This window comes from Podarcis gaigeae (assembly GCF_964106915.1).
Source record: "Podarcis gaigeae genome assembly, chromosome: 15".
NCBI classification, from domain to species: Eukaryota; Metazoa; Chordata; class Lepidosauria; order Squamata; family Lacertidae; genus Podarcis; species Podarcis gaigeae.
Genome location: NC_139692.1, coordinates 13,678,645 through 13,701,014, shown reverse-complemented (window position 1 = coordinate 13,701,014; position 22,370 = coordinate 13,678,645). Strand labels below are relative to the sequence as shown.

The window sequence follows — 22,370 nt, the reverse complement described above, 5'->3', positions numbered from 1 at the left end:
CTTCCCACAGGCATCTGGTCAGCCACTGTGAGAGCAGAACATTGGCCTGATCCAGTGGGCTCATCTTATGTTCTTGCATTCTTATGAATCAACCTCTGAATCTGCAAACACCCAGAATGGGAACACATCATTGGTATAAATCAGGGTCACAACTAGGGGTCTTCAGAAATCTTCTGTATCATTCCATTTTGCTCCAGCTGTTTCAGATGTCATTGTTTTGTTGTGCTGTGTATGTGATAAAGAGGAACCACCCTAGCGTGAAGTTGCCCTCCTTTGTTTGTCTCCATGGTAGTTTGAGTTTGCTGGTTAACTTCTCTAATAGAAGCAGTTACAGATAGGTAGCCGTGTTGGTCTGCCATATTCAAAACAAAAAAAAATACTTCCAGTAGCACCTTAAAGACCAACTAAGTTAGTTCTTGGTATGAGCTTTCGTGTGCATGCACACTTCTTCAGATACTAATAGAACTTCTCTAATAGAAGTTTTCCCCTGTTTATCTGTTTGTTTCAAAACAGAAAAGCTTTAATAAGAGCTAATTAAAAATGTTGTTGTTGTTCCTATTTATCTGAGTACCCAGATGATTATTATTATTTGCATTAGTATTAGTAATTTTACTAGTATTCCCCCCCAAAATGAGGCAGTGTGACTTACAAAAATAGTAATACTCTGCATAGTAATATTCTGAAAGTTACCTTTTCTCTTGCAGATTTTTTTTTTACTATAATGCAATTTATGAAGGCACACAAAAGGTATCAGAACTAAAAAAATAAACATCACAGGTTGTAACAATAGGCAGTAAACCATTCCATTGCCAACCCTCCTAATGGCCATATTTCATTCTTTTGTAATTTCCAAGTTTGGGCCCTGGAATCTCAGACCTGCAGCCCTAACCAGAAGGGATGTTCCTTCAGTTTAGATTTTTGACCAAGCCAGAGAAAAATGGGCTTGAAAAGCTTGCTTGTTCTTTGAGATGGACTTCTCGAGAGCCTAACCTGTGCACACTTCTCCACCATTGTAATTTATGACACAGTGTCATATCGACATAATTACTAGCACTGCATACCCTCCAAGTGTCCCGATTTTCCAGGGACAGTCCCAGAATTACAAAAGCCACCCCTGCTTCTGATTTGATCATGGAATGTCCCTATTTCCCCCACCAGTGCTGCTGTTGCTGCTGCTGAGCTCGAGGAGGAGAATGAGCCAGTGATTGTTCTGAACGATGGCCGTAGTGGCAACTTTGGCTGCGAGGGAGCATACCATTGCCTCTGCATGGCTGCTGCTGCCAACCTCCTCCCTTGGGCAGCCCATAGTAGCTGCTGGAGAGCGGGTGTGGATGAGGAGAGGCTGTGGCCACTGAGGTCCAGCCCTATGTGATACACTGGCTCTGAGGGGCTGGCAGAAGGCAGGGCCACCCTGGGTGAGATGAACGAGGGCGCAGAGTGGAGCACAAGGAGTATTTATTTTCTTTTTTTTAATGCTTTGTGCTTCCACATCTAATCTTGCCCCATTCTAAAATTTATTTATTGGTGTTTGTGTTTTTCCTTTTTTGGAAATCTATCAAAGAATAAAATAAAATTGAGATTAAGGGATCTTCACAGGACAGTGGAGGGCATGTGTGCTTTGTGCCCTTCTTCTGATAATAAATCGTCAGCGGGGGCGGAGGGCAAAAAATGGGGGGGTCAAGGAGGGTCAGTTGTGGGAAAGTGAGAAATGTCCCTATTTTCCTCCAATGAATGTTGGAGAATATGAAACTGTAGCAAAAATATGTTTGTTGCTTGCAGCAAGTTGGGAACAGAGCGGGTTTTTTTTAAAAAAAAAAGAAAAGGAAAGCCAGAGTCTGTGGACATTAGGGCTCCGCACTAAATTTGGCAGAGGCACAAGACAAATCAGGCATATTCTGAGGGCTTTGGACCTACAAATGAAACAGAATGGACTGGCCACAATTGAGATGTGGCAGGTGGAGGACATCAGGTATGAAGGAGAAGCAGGAAGAATGCAAAGCCTACACATAAAGGAAGTAGGATATTCCTGCCCGTGGCTCCTTTGCAATTTGTTTGTCTTGCATGCATGGAAACTATTCATGAAGAAGCACTGGCCAGAAGCACGTAGGATCAGGTCCTCCAGGATCTGATTCTGCACAATGCTGTGCACTCGCGAAGTTTTTAAAGCCCTTAGTTCTGCTTGTTTTGGAGATGGCTCTGGGCCAAGGAGGGTGGACTCTGGGGCAGCACAGGGCAACTTGCCCTAATCTGGGGACCACAGGTTGAGGCCACGGGGTGGGTATGAGGATCCCTGCTTGACAGTAGTAGACATCCAGTTGACCTGACTAATTCATCTTCAACAAAGTTTTATTATTCCTTTATTCCTTTATTATTCCTTGACCCAGATGTTGTGATGGTTGCAACGGTCTGTGTTACAGCACAGCATATATTTTTCCAGTCCGGTTTTCCTATACCTGATGGTTTCACACTTCATAGTACAGCCCCGATCCACATTGACAACAGAAAGCCCTGGGAAAGAAAGAGAAAAAGGCATCATGGTTACCTACTATGGCTGCAGCATGGTCACTAACAAGAGCGAAACATTTACTGTATTGTCTTCAGTGCCTGTTATGGACCATTTTTTAAAGGCAAAACAAACCCAGACATCTAATCCTATTGTGCATATTTGATTTAAACCAGGCATAGGCAAACTCGGCCCTCCAGATGTTTTGGGACTACAGTTCCCATCATCTCTGACCACTGGTCCTATTAGCTAGGGATCATGGGAGTTGTAGTCCCAAAACATCTGGAGGGCTGAGTTTGCCTATGCCTGATTTAAAGCAATGTTTTTATTTATGTTGGGTTATATCTAAAGGTAAAAGGTAAAGGTACCCCTGCCCGTACGGGCCAGTCTTGACAGACTCTGGGGTTGTGCGCCCATCTCACTCAAGAGGCCAGGGGCCAGCGCTGTCCGGAGACACTTCCGGGTCACGTGGCCAGCGTGACATCGCTGCTCTGGCGAGCCAGAGCTGCACACGGAAACACCGTTTACCTTCCCGCTGGTAAGCGGTCCCTATTTATCTACTTGCACCCGGAGGTGCTTTCGAACTGCTAGGTTGGCAGGCGCTGGGACCGAGCAGCGGGAGCACACCCCGCCGCAGGGATTCGAACCGCCGACCTTTTGATCGGCAAGTCCTAGGCGCTGAGGCTTTAACCCACAGCGCCACCTGCGTCCCTTGGGTTATATCTACAAGTCCCTTATTTTCAAGGGCAGTCTTGAATTTACAGAAGCCATCCCAGTTTTTGATTTTTTCTGGGAATGTCCCACTTTTCTTTGAAGGTAAAGGGACCCCTGACCATTAGGTCCAGTCGTGGCCGACTCTGGGGTTACGGCGCTCATCTCGCTTTATTGGCCGAGGGAGCTGGCGTACAGCTTCCGGGTCATGTGGCCAGCATGACTAAGCTGCTTCTGGCGAACCAGAGCAGCGCACAGAAACGCCGTTTACCTTCCCGCCGGAGCGGTACCTATTTATCTACTTGAACTTTGATGTGCTTTCGAACTGCTAGGTTGGCAGGAGCAGGGACTGAGCAACGGGAGCTCACCTCATTGTGGGGATTCGAACCACCGACCTTCTGATCGGCAAATCCTAGGCCCTGTGGTTTAACCCACAGCGCCACCCGTGTTCCACCTTTATTTAGGTTGTCTCTATTTTCATTGGATAAATGTTGGAGGGTATGGAATTATGTGACCTCTGAGCCAAGGAGATAAGTAACTATATAACCTTTAGAAGACATCTGAAGGAAGCCCTGTATAGGGAAGTTTTTTTAAATGCTTAATGTTTCATTATGTTAAGATTGGAAAAACTGAAAACCTGAGAGAATCAAAAGGTACAGATTCCTCCATCTCTACAAAGGCAAAGACAGCATCTCTTATCATTCGTACTAGGGTACTCACCTTTAGCAATCAGCTGAGTATAGCAGAATTTATATTGCCCAGCCCTGCAAGTTTTTGCAGCATGGACACATGTGTTGTCGGTTTTAACCTTCCGACAGTAATGACACACAAAACTTCCAACAGCTAAGAAGAAGAGAAAGGAAGAATATTAAGCAATGGATAAATTGAGATTGGTCCCAAGACAAACAGGCACCACCATTTTTGGGGGGGGGGGGTGGAAACAAAGGATGGAGGTGTGAATGACCTATGTAATGAGTATAACTGTCAGGGGTTCAGAAGGAGAGACACAGGAGGGGGAGCAAATGGAGAGTGAGGAGGAGGAGTACGAGGGGGGCGCAGGCAGTGACAGTGGCCAGAGTTATTCCACAAGCCTCTCTAGCGAATTGGAGGACTCACAGAAGGGAGCGCCGGTGGCCAGAGCGAAGGGGGGTCCAGGGGGGAAGCCCCAGGAGGAAGGGGCCAGCGGGGAGTCCCTGAGCAGCAGCTGGAGATCAGGACCAGCGTCTCCACCAGAGCGCAGTGGGGAGGGGGAGTCCCAGGAGTCGGGACCAGTGTCCTCACCACCAGAGGGAGGAGAGGAGTCAGGTTTGGCAACACCCACATCAGGAAGCGGGGAAACGGTCAGAAGGAAAGTCACCGGCTGGGCGCGCGCGCCAAGTTCAAATGTACAGGAGCGCGGCAAAGCGGGGAGCCCGGGAAGGGAGCCAGATCCTAAAGCCCGCCGGAGGGAGGGGCAAGACTCAGGAGGCTCAGCGTCAGAGGAGTCCAGGAAGGAGGGAACCCCAGAGGGCAGAAGGACCCAGCACAGGAAAGAGCAGCGCAAGAGGTGGAGCCGGGCTAGAATCTTAAACTGGTGTGGGTGGAGCAGTGAGTCAGAGGGGACTTAGCCGGTCTAGCGTCGAGACGTGGGTCTGCGCGCCCAGAGCTTGGAAATGGAAACTAAACTTTAATAAAGACTTTTGTATATAACATCCACTGGGCGTTGGTCCTCTGTGAGCTGGGACCTAGCGGCAGTCCTGACAATAACAATCATATTAATTAGAGATTTGTGGTATGAATGGAGGAATGAGTGTAGGTCTGTTTTTAGGATGAAGAACACCGCTCTAAAATGGAGTCTTGCTAAGTCTTGCTAAGAAGTGGGAAGCATTTGGGAACAAGCTGTCCCTTCCAACTTTCTTGGCAACTGCATGAAAGATTGGTGGACTCATCCAGGATTATGAAGGGTAGACAGTGTCGATATCTCCCCATTCACAGAGTCACTGTGCTGTTTGACCAGCTTCTGTGGGGAACTTTGACATTAGCAGCCTTTTAGAAATATTGTTTTATTCAGCTAATTTCATCCATTCACTCAAACTTCACATTTCAAGCAATCCTTTTGCTGTATAGATGGTGTCAGGAGCAAGCTCAATCATATCTATTTCATATGTTTGATAGTGAATGACACCAAATGTAAATCCCATCTCAGTAACAATCCTTCCTCATTAATTTAACAACACTGCTAATTTCATTCATTCCTACTGACACCTTTCTTTTCTGAGACTGCCCTTTGGACTGGTTGGTCAAAAAATTAACTAAGCATTTCCAATGCCTTTCATGCTAACAATGCCCACCATATGTTCTAGGACTTACCCATGTCAGTGTAGACCAGGGCTAAAAAACCTACTGCAAGAACCTTGTTCATCTTTAGTCCGTTTTTCCAAGAAATGGGGGTGAGATGCAAAGGGTGACTCAAAGTCAAATAGAAGCACAGGTGTTATGAAGTCACAACCTTCCTACCTTGCATGATCAGAAGAAGAACACTTTGGGTGGATTTAATTTACTGTCTGAGGGCCAATGAGTTTATTCTTTGAACCTTATTGGCAGTGAGGACATAGAACAGCTTGGGATTCATTTGTGTGCCTTAGATCTTCAATGTACATGCAGAAGAATACTATGTAAGGTGTCATTCCTGGGGCAGTCCGTAAAATCTTGCCTTTGTCCAAGGTGCATTGCAAGTAGGGATGGGCATATATATGGATTTTGGATTCTCTGCATTTCTCATTCTTCCAATTATTAATTCACTTGTACACATTTCTTCAGAAATTTGTGGACTGTTACTATTAAAAAAAAATCCTCATGGAAAACCTTCTCTATTTTATCACAAATTTATACTGATAGATACTAAGGCTGTGCATGGAGTCCATGATCTGATTTGAGGGCCTGATCCAGTGTTTTTGGAGTCCCTGATCTGACCCAGGACAATCCAAGGACAATTTAAAGCATGCCATTAAAAAGGGTATGTCTTCCAACCTAAAATTGGAGTGTCGGGAAAGGCATGATGCTTTGGCTATCATCGACAGGATCACCCCAGAGCGCTGGAAAAATAGGTGCCATTTTGCACTGAATATTGCGGCTGCCCATAACGAAGAGCTTCAACTGCTCATTGACTTTGTGGGGGCCCAGCCCCATAAATATATTATTGTGGGTGCCTAAGCACCCACGGCCCCCTGGAGTTGGCTCCAGTGGCTGGAAGGTAGGCATTCTGGCACGATAATGCTGACATTCTGGAATGCTGACATTCTGGCACGATAATGCTGACAATCGCCAGAGCACTAGACCAGAAGGTGTTTTGGCACAATCCTCCTGATTTGCTTCAAAGTGAGTGTCTTTCGGTCTGGCTCCCTGGCACAATGACTCACACCAGATTGCCAGACAAAAAAATAGGACATTCCAGGATCTAAACAAAAGTGGGGATTGGCTTCTGTGATCCGGGATGTCTCGCTTAAAATGGGACACTTGCCGGTTATGAAAGTGCGGGATGCAACAGGAGATCTGGGGCCTAGTGCAAAATATCTAGGGGCTTGCCTGCTGCCATCCAAGCCTGCTGCTGCCTTCTCCAAGTCTCCAGCTTTCATATTTTCAAGACAATGTGTGTTGTAGGGTTTAGTGCACAGGGATGTGGCTTGCAAGGGAGCACCTAGCAGAATTTCACCACCTGTTTTCATGTCTCCTTCCTCTGTCCCTCCCATCCATAAGTTTAATTAGGGTGTTTTAAAAAAACACAAACCCAAATTGAATATTTTCCCCATCCCCCAAATTGATCCAGGACCAGACCTGGGGTGGGGCAGGTAGTCCCTGGTATGTTCAAAAGGATTTGAAAGCAAAGAGACAGGTCTATCAATTTATGTTCATCTAACAATTCAGTAAAAGGTGCTTGAAAATGCATATCATATCCAATAACATTTACTAGGGTAGGAGTTGTCAGTGAAGTGCCCACTGTGGTACGCACAGAGACCTGCCGAATCCTTCTCTGCCATTTGCTAGACCTGAAGTTAGCCTTGATGAAAGCATTCTGTTAAAGCCAATGGAATGGCTTGTGCTGTGTGGTTAGTGGTGGTGGACAGGTCAGAAATATCCACTCATGGTAGGCCTTTTATTAGCCCATCTGATTCTAAGGGGCTGTGACAGAGTCCAAGAAAAAAATCTCTAGATGACTACATGATGTCAATGTAGGAGGGCATGTAGAGAGATGGGGGGCATTCCAGTGCAGTATGTAAATATTCTTCCAGGAAAGTCTCCCTATATTTGTCTTTTATCTTTTCACATGAGTTGAGATGGGTCCTGAGATGATGGGCTCATATGCACATCCACTCGTCCCATGACTTTATGGCTTTACTAGAAGGGACAAGAACATTGTTGGTTCACTACTCACAGCAACGTATTTCATGCAAGTAGTCAAAAGCCAGAAACTTTAGAAACCTCTCGATTTCACAGACTCACCCTCAATAGCTAGGAATGCACGCATTTATTTATTTATTTGTCCAGAAGTTATGAAAATTGCAAAAGTCTTCCACACATCACAACGGCTCTTCTTCATCATACGTTCCAGAGATCCAGATCGTTGCACAATTCATATCCACAGCACAACATATGTTCTTCATAGCTGTTTTTCATGATCTTGAAGGTATGACAGTCGCTGTTGCAGCCTCGGTCCACACTTGTAACTTTGCCATCTGTGGAGTGATGTGACAGAGAAAAATGCATCATGGACCCTGGGCAGATCTACACTCATGGTTTTTAATGCTAAGAATGAGTTAATGGTTCTGACAACCGTTTAGCCATATGACATTCTGCTCTTTAACGGTGTCTGCAGAGCAACTAGGAACCAGGAACCAGAGACAGCAGGGAGGAAGAACAAGAGAACATTTCCTGTTTTGACATTGGTGAATGATATTTCTAATATCGTTCTAATAACGTTTAAAAGGTGAGTGTAGATCCAGCCCCCCTCTCCCCATCCCTACTAGCAATTTAGAAGCTGATGTGCCATGTATGTCTGCTCCATCCCTGAAGTAATATTGAGAAAACGCACCAGATATTGCCAAGCATGTTATCCACACACCCAGTTCACATTAAGAGGGTTGAACACCACCATTTCATCCTGTAGTTCCCACACAGCTGATTTTCCTACTTCAATAAGTTCTCCTGCCTCCCAAAAAGCATCTGTTTGTCACCCATCAGATATTTCAGTGGCCTTGTAGTCTCCAATACAGAGGTGGGTAATCTCAGGCTCAGGGGCCAAATGTAGCCCTCCTAAACTCCCTCTCTCTCTGGCCCTTGGGACCCTGCACAGGCCACAATCCCTTTGTAGCCACACCCTCTTTCTTCAGGCCACACCTCCCTCTGCCCTTGCTTTGCATTCTCCTTGAGTAAATGTTTTCACCTCGCTGCAAATGTATCATTGAAGCCTGATAATAATTCCTTCTTGCCTGAATGGAGAATAGAGAGAGAAAAATGTTTGATCATAGATGTAGAAAGAAGTCTGATGTGCAAAGGGAAATGTATGTGCGTTGCTCCACCCACCACTGGCACATGGCCCCCAGAAGTTTTCCCAAATAGGCTGAGAAAGATTCCCCAAGTCTGCTCTAATAGGTGGCCCAGTTTCAAAAAACACACACACACACACACACACACACACACACACACACACACACAAAAAAAAAAAACAATTTAAAATGGCTATGGTGGTGGCTGGAATATGGTTGCTTGCCTAGTATTTATTACACCTGCGTGTCAAGTGTGTGACAGCACCTACTGTAGCTTCCACCAAGAGAGATGGACGAACAGGAGAAGACAGTATGGCAAGGCACCATCACACACTTGACCTTTGATGGTTCTGGCACTGTTGCTTACTGGAAGTTAGAAGGGAGAGGGAGGTGGCAGGGAGATGGGTGCAGGAATGCCTGATCACCTTCCCCTCACCAGTGGGGAAGTCAGAAGAAGGCTGCATGGTGTGTGAGCCATGTTAAGTGCAGCTTGCAGGAAAGAAAAAAGGAGGGAGATGCGCTCCTCGGAGTTACACTTAAATGGCGAGGAGTGGCCAGGCAAGGCAAGAAGGGAAGTACAGCTGTACCTTGGTTGATGAACATCTTGCGAGTCGAACGTTTTGGCTCCTGAACACTGCAAACCCGGAAGTGAGTGTTCCGGTTTGCGAACGTTCTTTGGAACCTGAATGTCCAGTGCCGCTTCCATGGCTTCCCATTGGCTGCGGGAAGCGCCTGCAGCCACTCAGAAGCTCCACATTGGTTCCAGAGGTGGAGCTAGCCGCTCCGGCACCTGGAGCAGCACACATGCTGTGCACTCGAAGACGGGGCCATGGGGGCAGGGCGAGCATGCCCATGGGGGGCCGCTTCCTGGGGGGCGGGAGGAGCCGCACCGCTTTGCCAGCAGCCTTCCTCCCTTCCCTCTTCCTTTTGACAGCTCTGGGGAGGCTCTCCGCCCCCCAGAAGCAGCCTGGGAGCAGGGGGCAACGGGGCGCAGCCTGCCCATGATTCCCAAGCCTCCTCCAAGCTGTCAGAACAAAGAGGGAAGGGGGGGAGGCCTCTCTGGCAAGGCGGCGTAGCTCCGCCCCTTCACCCAGTGGCTCAGGGTAGGCTTGGGAGTCACGGGAGGGCAGCACGCCAAATGTCACCCCCCTCAGTGATGATACCCGGGGCAGACTGCCCCCAACACCCCCTTCCTCCACCCCTGTTTGGTTCCCGAACGTTTTGGAAGTCGAACGGACTTCCAGAATGGATTCTGCTCTACTTTTGAGGTACCACTGTAATCATAATTGGAGGTTGGGGGCCTTCTACATACGAAGCAATCAGGGAGAAAGAATTTGAGTCAGCACCACCATTTACTGCACAAGAAAGGAGTTTGTGGGGCAAGGGCCCTCACCTTTTAGCTGCTCCACTAAGCTCTGGATGCTGTGTCTGTGATTTCTTGTTTTTCAGATCCTGCTCTTTGGCCAGCCGCCCTTCCTTGCTGCTGCACCTGACATGCCAGCTGCTCTTGCTCTCACTCTCCCACTTCTGCCAGCAGAAACTCTTGCTCTCCTCTTGCCCCCCAAGACCCACCATTTGCCCGCACAAGTTCTGCCTGCCCACGGCTCAACAGCTGGGACAAAAAGGTGGTGGTGGTGGGGGATGAAGTACCTTAAAGGACCAGTGAAGGAAGAGGGAGATGGAAGGGAGGGGATGATAACTTCCAATGCAGGGAAAAAATTGCATCTCGTATTAAATCAATATGGGACACAACAATTTGTTTTGAAAAAAGGGACGATTCCATATTTTAAGGGATGGGTGGCAACCTTATATACTGGACAATTTACACATCATACTGTTTCATTAATTGTTCTGTGTGACTTCCCCAGGGCTACCACATTACTGCAGTTTGGAGGGGCTACATTGCAGCAAAAGTGAGACATAAAAGCCCACAGAACATTTGCAGCATAAAACATTAAGAGCAGAAGGTTATAAGAGCTTCATAAACACAAATCACCAAGAAAGCACTGTGAAAAGGATGTCAGGAGGGGCTCTTAGCCTCTTCAATAGCTTCTTGGTATTGAACAGTGGGATTTATTCCAAACAAGCAAAGGAACAAATCATCCCTCTGCCACTCTCAAACATTAAACTGTTCCTACTGGACTCACGTTGAATAGTCATTCGTGTGAAGCAGTATCTGTCATTCCCTGCATCGCAAATTTCTTGGATGGTCGAACAACTATTATCATACTCAACATTCGGACAGTAGAGGCACCAGAGGGCTTCAGCTTGGCAGGGAGAATGAAAAGAGGAGAAGAAAATGTTAAGCAAATGACTGGTTAGAGAGTGGCTCCCAGGAAGCGAATGGTAAATAGCTAAACCCTCTTTGAATAGCAAGACATGCAATGGTGGATGAAACCATGAAAAGGTAACCTCAGTGGTTGGGACAGGGATGAAGGACACATCTGAGAAGTGGAGTGGTGCCCGTTTGAACCTCTTGCTCCATTCAGATTGTTACCTAAGGTCTAGGGGTTTTTTTATTCACTGTTCATATAGTTGCCCCATTATAGGGCTTCCTTTGGCAGTTCACAAAAAAACTTAATTAAAACTGTGAGACCCAGACTGTAAAGCATGGTATTTTAAAAGCCCGGGGAGCCACAAAGATGGTATCCCAAAGATGGTGCTTGAAGGCTAGTGCCACTACCAAGAAGGCCCTCTTCCTTTTGAAGGAAGGGCTGTAGCCAAGTGGTAGAGAATCTGCTTTGTAGTCCCGCTCTATAATGTTTTGTTCTTCTTGACTCTGGGACTTACCCAGTGCTATTTTTCTAGAAACAGAGGTGCCTGAACTCACCATGAACATCTCCCTCATTCTCTTAGAATGGCAATGGCGCCCACCCGAGAGGTGCTGGAAGTGAGTTCTGGTGAGTTCCAGTTGAAAAAAAAGAGCCCTAGACTTACCTAAATCAAGGTAGAGAAGGGCTAGGAAGCCTATTATCAGAACTTTCTTCATCCTTAGTTTCCTTCTTTCAAGCCAAAGGAGGAAGAGAGGCCAAGTTAAATAAAAGGAGAGAAGGAGAAAAATTGCAAGCTTCCTACACTGGGTGATGGTAAGAACAGAGTGGGTGATTCTAACATTGCACCTGGGTCCTGAAGAGTTTATTAGAAGCAAGTTGGCAGTGAGGGTGTAGAACATCTAGAGGCTCACGAACATTTGTGAAGTTTTTTGCAGATAAACTTGCTCAAATTTGGAAGGAGTAGCACGGTAGCAGGGTCAGAGTAGGAGGGGGTTGGCTCTGCACACTTCCTCTGGGGTGCAGGGGCCTTTCCTTTGCCCCCAGGGCCCTACTTACCTGGAGCCATGCTAAGAAAATGCACCCTCCTCCCCATAATAATCCTCAGGTTGGAGAAGAACATGCAAATATAAAAATCTCCGCATGAGCTTTGTGCTTGAATTTCATGGATGGTGGCTCCTCTCCAGTGGTGTAGCGTGGGTTGTCAGCACCTGGGGCAAGGCAAGTAATTTGCGCCCCCTAACCCGTGGATTTGCACCCCCTAACCCTAACCCCCAGATGTTGCGCCCGGTGCGGCCGGCCCCCCCTGCACCCCCCACGCTACGCCACTGCTCCTCTCTGCTTTCCCCCTTTCTGCCGTTTATCTTAATTGCAAGAGATGTGCCTGATTAAATGAGTGCATCAGTACAGGACATGCTCAAAAGGAATCACAAGTGCAAGCATGTCAAGATTGCTTTTGCAATGCTTTGTTAATGTTATGTATATGCACTTGTTAAGCTGTGTGTGTAGGGGAAGCAGTCAGAGATGCCATTTGTGTTAGGGAACTTAGAAGGGCAGCAAATCATAGATCCTCTAAACCAGGTACACTCCAGATGCGTTGGCCTACAACTCCCATCAAGTCTACTCATTGCTTGTGGTAGCTGGGGCAAATGTAGCATCTTTGAGTTTTGAGTTTCATTCTCCCTCCCACAAAAAAAAGCTCAACAACTTTTGAGAATCTTACTTCTAGAAATATGGCAACCCTAACTAATGGGAATATGTTTTTGTAAATTACTTTGAGGGTTTTTCTTTCTTTCAATCAAGCAATATATAAATAAATAGACCAAAAATAGTGCAAAAGCAAAACGCAAACTCTCCTCCCTCTCTCTGTATCACAATGCGGTTTTAGTGATAGTTACTGCAATTTCATGGAAGGGACCCTGATAGTAATCTAATCCAACTCCCTGCGATGCAGGAATGTACAGCTATCCCATATGGAGATAAAATAAAAAAGATCTCCAGCTCTACTGGAACTTCTGGGTATCTGTGGTATTTGGTTATCTTTTTTTCCCTTTAGCATTTTACTGCATTGGTCTTATCTTGTAAGTCATCTTGTTATTTTGTACGAAAGCCGCTCTATAAATGTTTAAAAGCATCAGTCCAATCAATCTCACCACAGTGGTGAAAACTGACCAGGTGGTCTTTGTGTCTGCTTGGTTTTCTTTCTAGGTGCTAACTGTTGACGGTCAGCTTCAAGTCCCAGTTTCTCCCTTCTTATGCTTCACAATCCTTAAACTGGATATAGTCTGGACAGCTCTAGATGGAGAGACTGCTCTTCAGATAAAGAACCCCCTTCTGTAAAGTGGGACACATGAACCTCCCCACTGAAACACTACAATGGGGTGCAGCTGGTGAAATATTGTGCCCAGTATAATTATAATAATATAATATTTGGCTTCCAGCAGAATATTAAAATACAACGATTTATCAAATATTAAAAGCTTCCCTAATTCTCAAGGTAGAAGGCATTCCCTTCTAAAGAAATGGTTCCAACCCACCCACCCAACACAGAAAAAGTGGGGACAGCGTAATTTCTGTAGGATTTCAGCATACAGATGGGGGGAGGCGAATCAACAGAATATAGCTCCTTTCAAAATCTGACAGCTAGGCAGGAAGGAATTGCCATATATCCGAAATGTCCCTGACAGAGCCAACAACTTTTGTGTCCGGATTTTTGAAACATGGCAACCCTACATTTCCCCAACAGATTGAGATTTATTTATTTTTTAGTCATTACAAGGCAGAAGTGTTTTAGTGTGAATTCCTTTTAATATACACACTTGCCCTCAATTTTCTCCAATATAATGCATTTTTGACATTAAGTCTCTACCCAGGCCTATGGCTATCCAATAATCTATGGCCTGTGAAAGTGTCGGGGAGGGAACTTTTATTATGATAACTATTTTATTACTTGACTGTCTGTCAGTATGTTTTGTATTATGTTTTTTTATCATTGATGTCCTGTAATGTGTTTTTAATGTTGTACATTGACCTGGAATCTTCTGATAGAGGGAAGTATATAAATGGAATGAACAACAACAACAACAACATATGCGTTTATAGCCACACTTTCCACTAATGTATGCATTTTTGTACAGATTATTTGGTTGGAGGGCTGTGTTAAAAAATCCACATGTGTGAGGGCAAGTAATAGTGACCATTTCTCAAAAAAAATCACTCCATATCTAATAAAGCTATTAATTTTTCACCTTTAATTTAACAATGCATCTCATCACACTTGTTCCTATTCACAGTTTTTTCTTCTGTTCTTTTCCAGTCTGGATGATGGAGTGATCAAAGTTAACTAAGTGAATTCCAACCTAATAATCCCTTCTAAAATTTTTTGGTATTACAGTGGTACCTCAGGTTACAGATGCTTCAGGTTACAGATGCTTCAGGTTACAGACTCCGCTAACCCAGAAATAGTACCTCAGGTTAAGAACTTTGCTTCAGGATGAGAACAGAAATCGTGCTCTGGCGACGCAGTGGCAGCTGGAGGCCCCATTAGCTAAAGTGGTGCTTCAGGTTAAGAACAGTTTCAGATTAAGAGCAGACCTCTGGAACGAATTAAGTACGTAACCAGAGGTACCACTGTATATTGTTTGCTCTCTTGGCTTCCTCTTCCCTCTCCATAGGGAATATTTGGCCCTCAACTGTACTTCAACCCCAGACTTTCAATGATTTTGTAGCTCACAGCTGGAATGGGTCTCTCCTTAATGAGCTCTACAATCATTTCTATGCCTTTCTGCACACAGACCAAAGGAACCTGTGAGAGTTCTGCTGTCTGGATGGTATAAGATAAAAAGCAAATAGCTTAACTCTTTCAGATGCACAGAGCTCTGATCCTTGACTCTGTGTTCTGGTAGGATTCCTTTCCTCTTTCCTTTCCTTTTCCCCTTCCCCCTTCCCCCTTCCCCCTTCCCCCTTCCCCCTTCCCCCTTCCCCCTTCCCCCTTCCCCTTTCCCCTTTCCCCTTTCCTTCTGTGAGTTTGCAGCAGGAGTGCTGGCTTGGCCCCACGACTGTGGGTGCCTGGAGCTGTGGATGCCACACAGGATACATGGCCCTGGCACCAAAGTTTTGGGTTGCCTGGTGAATTAAGTTCGAATTAAGTTCTTAACCCGAGGTACCACTGTATTGTATATGAAAACACATACACACCTGCATTGTAACAAGTCTAACTAGCTCAGTACTGCCAATACTGATTGACAGCAGTTTTCGAGAAATTCAGGGTAGGGTGTCTCTCAGCCATACCTGGAAATGCCAGGAATTGACCCTGAGACCTTCTGCATGCCAAGCAGATGCTCTACCACAGAACTATGGGCCCTCCCTCCCTCTTGCCCCAGGGATTTGTACCTGTATCAAAGTACAGCACAGCTATGAAACCTATTGCCAGAACTCTGCTCATCTTCCGTTACTTCTTCCAAGAGACCACGAGGAGAGAAGCAGAGGGTCTCAAAGTCAAATATAAGCAGGTAAGGGGAAATAAAGAGCTTCCTATAAATGATTCTGTTAAACAACAACAACCCCCCCCCCCAAACCCCAGTCTGGACAGATTTCATTTTGCATGCACAGTTGATGAAGGGAATGAAAAACAGGTAGACACTCATGTGCTTTTGGCAGGTGTGTTGTGTGGTTGGGGAAGAATGCGAGGCCATTTGCCCTGCATTGGCTTTCAACCCATAATGTAAAAGAGTGGGAACTTCATCTATCATAGCCTCTTTTGACACCCACCACTGCTATGTGAAGCAATAAAAATAGGTATAAAAACAAGTGTTTGTCCACACGACAAGCACACATTTGGAAACCCGATGCCCTTACATCTGCAGAGGTATCAGATTAGCTATTAGTACACACTGTGGCAATCAAAGCATTTGCTGTCACTGAATCAGGCTAAGGACTCATCTGCACCCTTTTACCAGTCAAGACTTTCCTAGAAGAACAATTGGGACTGTCGTTTCTTAAAGGCACTTAAGAGTTAGTATACCCCTCACAGGGCTTTACTTCCCAGAGTGGTTTAACAATCCATCCCTCTCCAAGGAAACTCTGGGAATTTTAGCTGAGCGAGGTTAATATGTATGTTTGATGTTTTATTATGGGGACGCAGGTGGCATTGTGGTCTAAACCACTGAGCCTCTTGGGCTTGCTGATAGGCAGGTTGGTGGTTCGAATCCCCTTAATGGAATGAGCTCCCATTGCTCTGTCCCAGCTTCTGCCAACCTAGCAGTTGGAAAACATGCCAGTGCAAGTAGATAAATAGGTATTGCTGTGGCAAGAAAGTAAACAGTGTTTCCGTGCACTCCGGTTTCCGTCACGGTCTCCCGTTGCTCCAGAAGCAGTTTAGTCATGTTTGCCACATGACTCAGAAAGCTGTCTGTGGACAAACGCCAGCTCCCTCGGCCTGAAAGCAAGATGAGCGCAACAACCCCATAGTTGCCTTTGACTGAACTTAACCATCCAGGGGTCCTTTTTATTATGTTTCTGTATATGTTGGAAGCCACCCAGAGTGGCTGGGGAAACCCAGTCAGAAGGGCTGGGGAAGAAATAATAAAATTCTTATTAATAATAATATTGGTCTCTTAACAACTCCCAGCACTCACATCAACTTGAGTAGCACAGTGCTTATAATGTTGGACCAAGCCACCATATATTAGGTTCTTAATACCCATTCAGCAATGACAGACTCTCAAAGTGTCTCTATTTTCCAGGGATTTCCCTGATTTAGAGAAGCCTTCACAGTTTTGGATTTGAAGCCCGAAATGTCCCACTTTTCCTTAGGATGTCCCTTTTTTCAATGAAGAAATGTTGGAGGGTATGAAGTTATCTGACCCCAGAGCCGTCTGAAGGTAATCCTGTATAGGGAAGGTTTTTCAAAAATGTTCCATGTTTTATTGTGTTTTTATATATGTTGGAAGCTGCCCAGAGTGGCTGGGGCAACCCAGTAAGATGTGTGGGGTATAAATGGTAAAATTATCATTATGGAACAGAACATCCCTATTTTCAGTGAAGAAATGTTGGAGGGTATGCAATGATACTCGCTAGGTTAATACAGGCCGTTTACTACCTCTCAGTCTAACCTTCCTCACAGAAGAAAATGAGAACCATGTTCGCCTCCCAGAGCTCCTTTGACAAAGGGCAAGATATAAAGAAATACAGTGGTACCTCGGGTTAAGTACTTAATTCGTTCCGGAGGTCCGTTCTTAACCTGAAACTGTTCTTAACCTGAAGCACCACTAATGGGGCCTTCTGCTGCCGCCACACCACCAGAGCATGATTTCTGTTCTCATCCTGAAACAAAATTCTTAACCTGGGGTACTATTTCTGGGTTAGCGGAGTCTGTAACCTGAAGCGTATGTAACCTGAGGTACTACTGTAATAAATATCAGTTCCGTAGTGAGACAATCAACAAAGTTTCAGTGGTTGCCGTTATATGGCCCAATTAGTCATAAGAGCTGTCCTCAACCTGATGCCCACCAAATGTTTTTGACAACAACTCCCATCAGCACATGACAAAGAATAGCAAGAGGACTATCTGTCGTGTGGCACAATTTATTAACAGAACTGTTCAAAAGCCAGAGGGGGTGAAAGTCCACCTGGTTCCACCAACCGATTCTCAAGAAACAGTCATTCATTATTGATTAGTCCAGAAGTTGTGATTGTTGCAAAGATCGTACACACAGCACAGCGAAGTCTGCGACATCTTTTTTCCCTTATGTACAAAGCTGATGCACTTGTTAGTGCAACCCCGGTCCACATGTACAAAACCTGCTGTAAAGGGGGGAAAACCACAATTTTTACATTTAGGAAAATTCAGCCACTTGCAGAGGATACATTCCTTCCCACTCCTTAGGGGGTGGGAGCAGAAAGGGAAACAAAGGTTATTTCAGGCTTATTGGAATGTAGCCTTAAAAATCTTTTTCAAATTCGTTGACCATTTCTGTTCATCAGCAGAGGTTTAGCTGAGTGAGGTGGCATGGCAGATTCAGCCAGCATGCTTTTCAATGACCTCGGTTTATAACTTTCTGTCTTCCACCTGGTAGCTGTCATTTTACCACCAACTCACAAAAGCCTTGACCTATGGCATGCACAGGGTGTGTGATTGCGGCCCAAACTATAACTCCGCATATTCTGCATGATTATGCAAAGCCTATGCTTAATGAAAGTCAAGGAAAGGAAATCTATCTGACAAATGTTGGGAAGTATGTAGGATTGCCGGAATTGCCTTTGCAGATTTCCTATAAAATATAAGAATGCATTTCACAATCTCATATCAGTTGTGTTTTATCATGGCACATGGATGCAGTAATGTGCACACATTACCTGGCAATTTTTAAAAATCTGATACAGCTGTCAAACACCTAGGAGCCCTGTCACCAGATGTCTGACATTCCTAGAGATATGGGCTTCCTGCCTTGACAGCAGTCATAAAGGTTATGTTGTGCTCTGGAAGAGTAACACTTGCCCCCTGAACTTACGTCCATTAAGTTGACGAGTAAAGCAAAATTCCCAAGGTCCAGTGGTGCATTGCTTTTCAGGAACCATACATCCGTTGCTACTTGAAACATTTGGACATTCAAGGCATCTAAAATTTCGAGCTGGACCAGATAGAGAGGAGAGGAGAGCAGTCAGAATAGGCCATGGCCATATAATGTTTGAAAAGCAAACCATCCAACTAGATCAATGGCAGGGTGAGCTCCCTCAATGAGATGTGCAGAAGAGTTTTGTGTGTTTTTAAAATGAGTGTGACTGCTTCTAAAAACTTCAGATGGCAAGCAACATCCTAAAAGAGGTAGACTCTCTTTTCTCTCACACAGGAAGGATGTCTATTCTAAGGCAAGACTACAATGCATACACCACCTGAGAACAAAGCAACTATGCTTCTTGCTTAAAAGCTGCCTAAATGTACAGCCAGCAGTGGTGATGACTTTTCAAAACAATAACAACAGATCACTCTTTAATGCAACTATTCTTTTTGCACCTTTAATTCTGACAGTTTCACTTATTTCTCAAGAATGAATGGTCTAATAAATCAAGTTTTTCTCTCAGAGACTTTTGTCCTGACAGCTCCCCTAGAAAGAGGTTTTGTTCTTGCCAGGGGCGCCGACTTATAAAAAATATTGGGGGGGCCCATACCGACTTATAAAAAATATTGGGGGGGGGCCAAGACCTCCAAACCGCTGCTGCTGGGGGAACGAAAGGGGCGAGCCCCGGGCTGCCCCGACCTTAAGTGAACCTGTGAGGGCCCGCCCTTTGCGGCAGCCGATTGGCTGCCGCCGTGGGCGGTGAATATTAATGAGCTAGGGGGAATCCCCGCTTCTCGCGGGGCTGACGCCAGCCCCGCGAGATTGTTGATGGGTCGAGAGCCCGCAACCCCACCCCCTCTCTAGATCGGGAGTGGCTTTGTTTTAACTCATTACTGAATGTATTTTAAAAGGTAACTATCGTCAAACAAGGAAAATAAAAAATACCAACATAATTTTGTGATTTTACAAAGCATAATATAACTAATAATTTTCTTTAAAAAAACGAATTTTTGAGGGGGCTCGGGCCCCCTCAGGCCCCATGGAGTCGGTGCCTATGGTTCTTGCCTTGGGCTAGATGATCATTGGTGTCCCTTCCAACTATACAATTGTATGAATCCTCTGTGGCTTACCTGTAACACAGCAGAACAGGACTAAGAATCCTATTGCTTGGCTATTTCTCATCTTGACCCAACCTTTACTGTAGAAGATGTTCTTCCATCCTAATGCAGGAGGCAGCTTTTCAAGAATTCCTCCCAGGAGGGAGGGATGGACTCCTGTCACATGGTCTTTATTAGCCAATAGGCTCAGGGGAGGGGGTTCCTGTAAAAGGTGCCCCTTCTTCAAACTCTTCCTTCTTCCTCACTCCTCTTATCAGAGGAGTTTCTCTGAGCTGGTTAGGTTTGTATTAGGTCAAAGCTCAGGCCTCTTTTCCAACTTGGCCTCTGGCACACAATTTTGAGGGGACACAATTAGGTGCCCCATGGCAGGCTCCTGCAGAGAGGCCAGATCTGCAGGATGCAAGCTGCACCCAGCCAGGCCCTTAGAGGTGGGTGGTGCCACCATCTCCTTCTCCTCATGGCCAGTGAAGGGACACCTGCATGTGCCCCACCCCCTGGGGATGGGGAGCGAAGGGGAGGGTGCCACTACCATCCGAGGGCACCAGTGGCACATGAGGAAGATGCAGAGGCAATTTCCTTGGTGCCAGCCCAGTGCCGCAAGACTGACCAGTCCACTAAAGGGGAACAACATTTGCCCTGTCCCAGGCACCAACAATCTATGGTATACCACTGTCTTTGTTGGTGACTATGTTTGTGTGTGAGTGCCTTGTCACCATGCCCATATAACCAGAGGTAGCTCCTTTGTTGTGCAATGTGGGGTATAGCCTTTCCAAGACTCCGACTCCCCAAAAGTCATAGCCTTCCTCCTGTCAGCCACACTCATATTCATACATTTCCACTGACTGAAAGACACTGCGTGATGCTTGTGTCCCTTCCCTCTGCTTAGCCAATCACAGCTATCACTAAGTGCAGCAGGTCCCACCCGTGTCTCTCTGTGTTTTTTGAAAAAGGAAAAATCCCAAAAAGCAACCATCTCATATAGGAAAGGCTTGGGTAGGGCAGCAGGACCCTACAGTCATGTATAATACCCCCCTCTTTCCTCCTACTAGCTAATTAGAACACATTAATTTCATTCAAGTGTACAGAAAATGAGCATAAACTCAGGCAGGACTATGGACGCCAACACAGCTATCATACATTTACCAATATGTGGTTGTTTCTCTTTGAAGTCTGTGCTGATCCCTCACTTTCAGGAAGTGGAATTCTCAGCATTAGCGTTGGATGACTGCATCACAATATTCAGATAATTGCGAATTTTGAAGAATAGTTCTTTTTCCATTCTCACTTTGGTTCAGAATGTGTGAATCAGATGGATTCTGCTGAGGAAACCTGATCTTTAGTACTGAATCGGAGCAAATGTCAATCAGGTTTTCTCCAGATGAAGCTGTGCTCTGATTTATTGCTAAAGAGCAGGGAAGTTTTTAATGTTTGATCTTTTACTGTGCTTTATGTTTTTAAATTGTTGGAAGCTGCCCAGATTGGATGGGGAAACCATGTGGGTGGCATATAAATAAATAAATAAATCATCATCATCATCATCATCATTTATCAAGATCCCTGGTGACTAGCCAGCTTCCCAGCAGTAAGCAGACTCCCATCATTTCAAGATAGTTTTTATTACAGAAACAAACATCCCAAGTGGAGCTTCACACTCCACTCAGCAACAATAGATACCCTAATCTTAATCTGAGTTCTGTTTCCAGCAGGATCTACGCCAGAACCTTGTGTGTCTGCCCCTCCCCTTTTGCTCCTCCTTAAAGGTAAAGGGACCCCTGACCATTAGGTCCAGTCGTGGCTGACTCTGGGGTTGCAGTGCTCATCTTGCTTTATTGGCCGAGGGAGCCGGCGTACAGCTTCCGGGTCATGTGGCCAGCATGACTAAGCCACTTCTGGCGAACCAGAGCAGCTCATGGAAACAATGTTTACCTTCCCGCTGGAGCGGTACCTATTTATCTACTTGCACTTTGACGTGCTTTCAAACTGCTAGGTTGGCAAGAGCAGGGACTGAGCAATGGGAGTTTACCCTGTCATGGGGATTTGAACTGCAGACCTACTGATCAGAAAGCCCTAGGCTCTGTGGTTTAGACCACAGTGCCACCTGCATCCCTTTCACTCCTCCTTAAGGCATTGCAAAAGCTGAGTCAGAGAACTGAGAGTTTTCATTGGCTCTTCTTCACTGTCATTGGATTGAGCCCCTCTCTTATCTGTTGTCAGCCTGGCTTCTCCTTGGCCATCTTCCAACCATCCCTCTTCATCTGAGCTAGGAGTGAGAAGGGAGGGCTGTGGGGTGTTAGCTTTGAAAATCAGTCTTTCTCCCCCATCTGAATCGTCAGCCTGTGAGCTGCTAGCGCAGACGTTTGGCCATTCTGTCTCCTCAGTAGATTCAGCCTTCTGTTCACTCTCCAAGGATAACTGTAGTGCTGGGTCCTAGGGAGCCACCTTCCTAACATCATCATTCTTATTTCCAATGGAAAGTAATGGGGCAAGGGGAAAACCACTCAGAACCATACCTAGAAAGTGTGGAACAAGCAGAAAACCACTCGGACCTATGCTCTCTAGGCATGGGACAAACGAAAGTGCGGGTGAGCCCCCAGCCTCAGCCTTGGAGTTCCCCAACTTCCATAAAGGAAGGAACTGCACGAAAGATTGTCTGAAAATAGGTATGAGTGAATCTGTCAGTTCTGGTT

The 22,370-nt window shown here is 45.7% G+C and overlaps 1 protein-coding gene and 2 long non-coding RNA genes across 3 annotated transcripts; all 3 read right to left on the bottom strand.

The window, feature by feature from the left end:
• Nucleotides 1-2,217: 2,217 nt before the first annotated feature.
• LOC310832444 (short neurotoxin SNTX11-like) lies at nucleotides 2,218-5,656 on the bottom strand. Its single transcript, XM_083714202.1, has 3 exons — nucleotides 5,564-5,656; nucleotides 3,935-4,057; nucleotides 2,218-2,508 (listed from the first exon to the last, which is right to left on the bottom strand). The coding sequence occupies exons 1-3, from the start codon at nucleotides 5,613-5,615 to the stop codon at nucleotides 2,369-2,371; spliced, it is 315 nt and encodes a 104-aa protein (XP_083570328.1). The 5' UTR covers nucleotides 5,616-5,656; the 3' UTR covers nucleotides 2,218-2,368.
• Nucleotides 5,657-7,703: 2,047 nt separating this feature from the next.
• On the bottom strand, nucleotides 7,704-11,832 carry LOC310833024. The gene is made up of 3 exons (XR_014558518.1): nucleotides 11,674-11,832; nucleotides 10,884-11,003; nucleotides 7,704-7,926 (listed from the first exon to the last, which is right to left on the bottom strand). It is a non-coding gene; the product is annotated as an uncharacterized lncRNA (long non-coding RNA).
• Nucleotides 11,833-17,588: 5,756 nt separating this feature from the next.
• LOC310832471 lies at nucleotides 17,589-19,781 on the bottom strand. Its single transcript, XR_014558318.1, has 3 exons — nucleotides 19,696-19,781; nucleotides 18,518-18,637; nucleotides 17,589-17,810 (listed from the first exon to the last, which is right to left on the bottom strand). It is a non-coding gene; the product is annotated as an uncharacterized lncRNA (long non-coding RNA).
• Nucleotides 19,782-22,370: the final 2,589 nt, after the last annotated feature.

Bases quoted from the DNA above. Each gene is read 5' to 3' on its own strand.
- LOC310832444 (XM_083714202.1), bottom strand. From the start codon at position 5,615: ATGAACAAGGTTCTTGCAGTAGGTTTTTTAGCCCTGGTCTACACTGAC. The intron at 4,058-5,563 runs GTAAGTCCTAGA...TCTTCTTCTTAG, and splicing joins CCTGGTCTACACTGACATGG to CTGTTGGAAGTTTTGTGTGT. The intron at 2,509-3,934 runs GTGAGTACCCTA...TTTCTTTCCCAG, and splicing joins TACTCAGCTGATTGCTAAAG to GGCTTTCTGTTGTCAATGTG.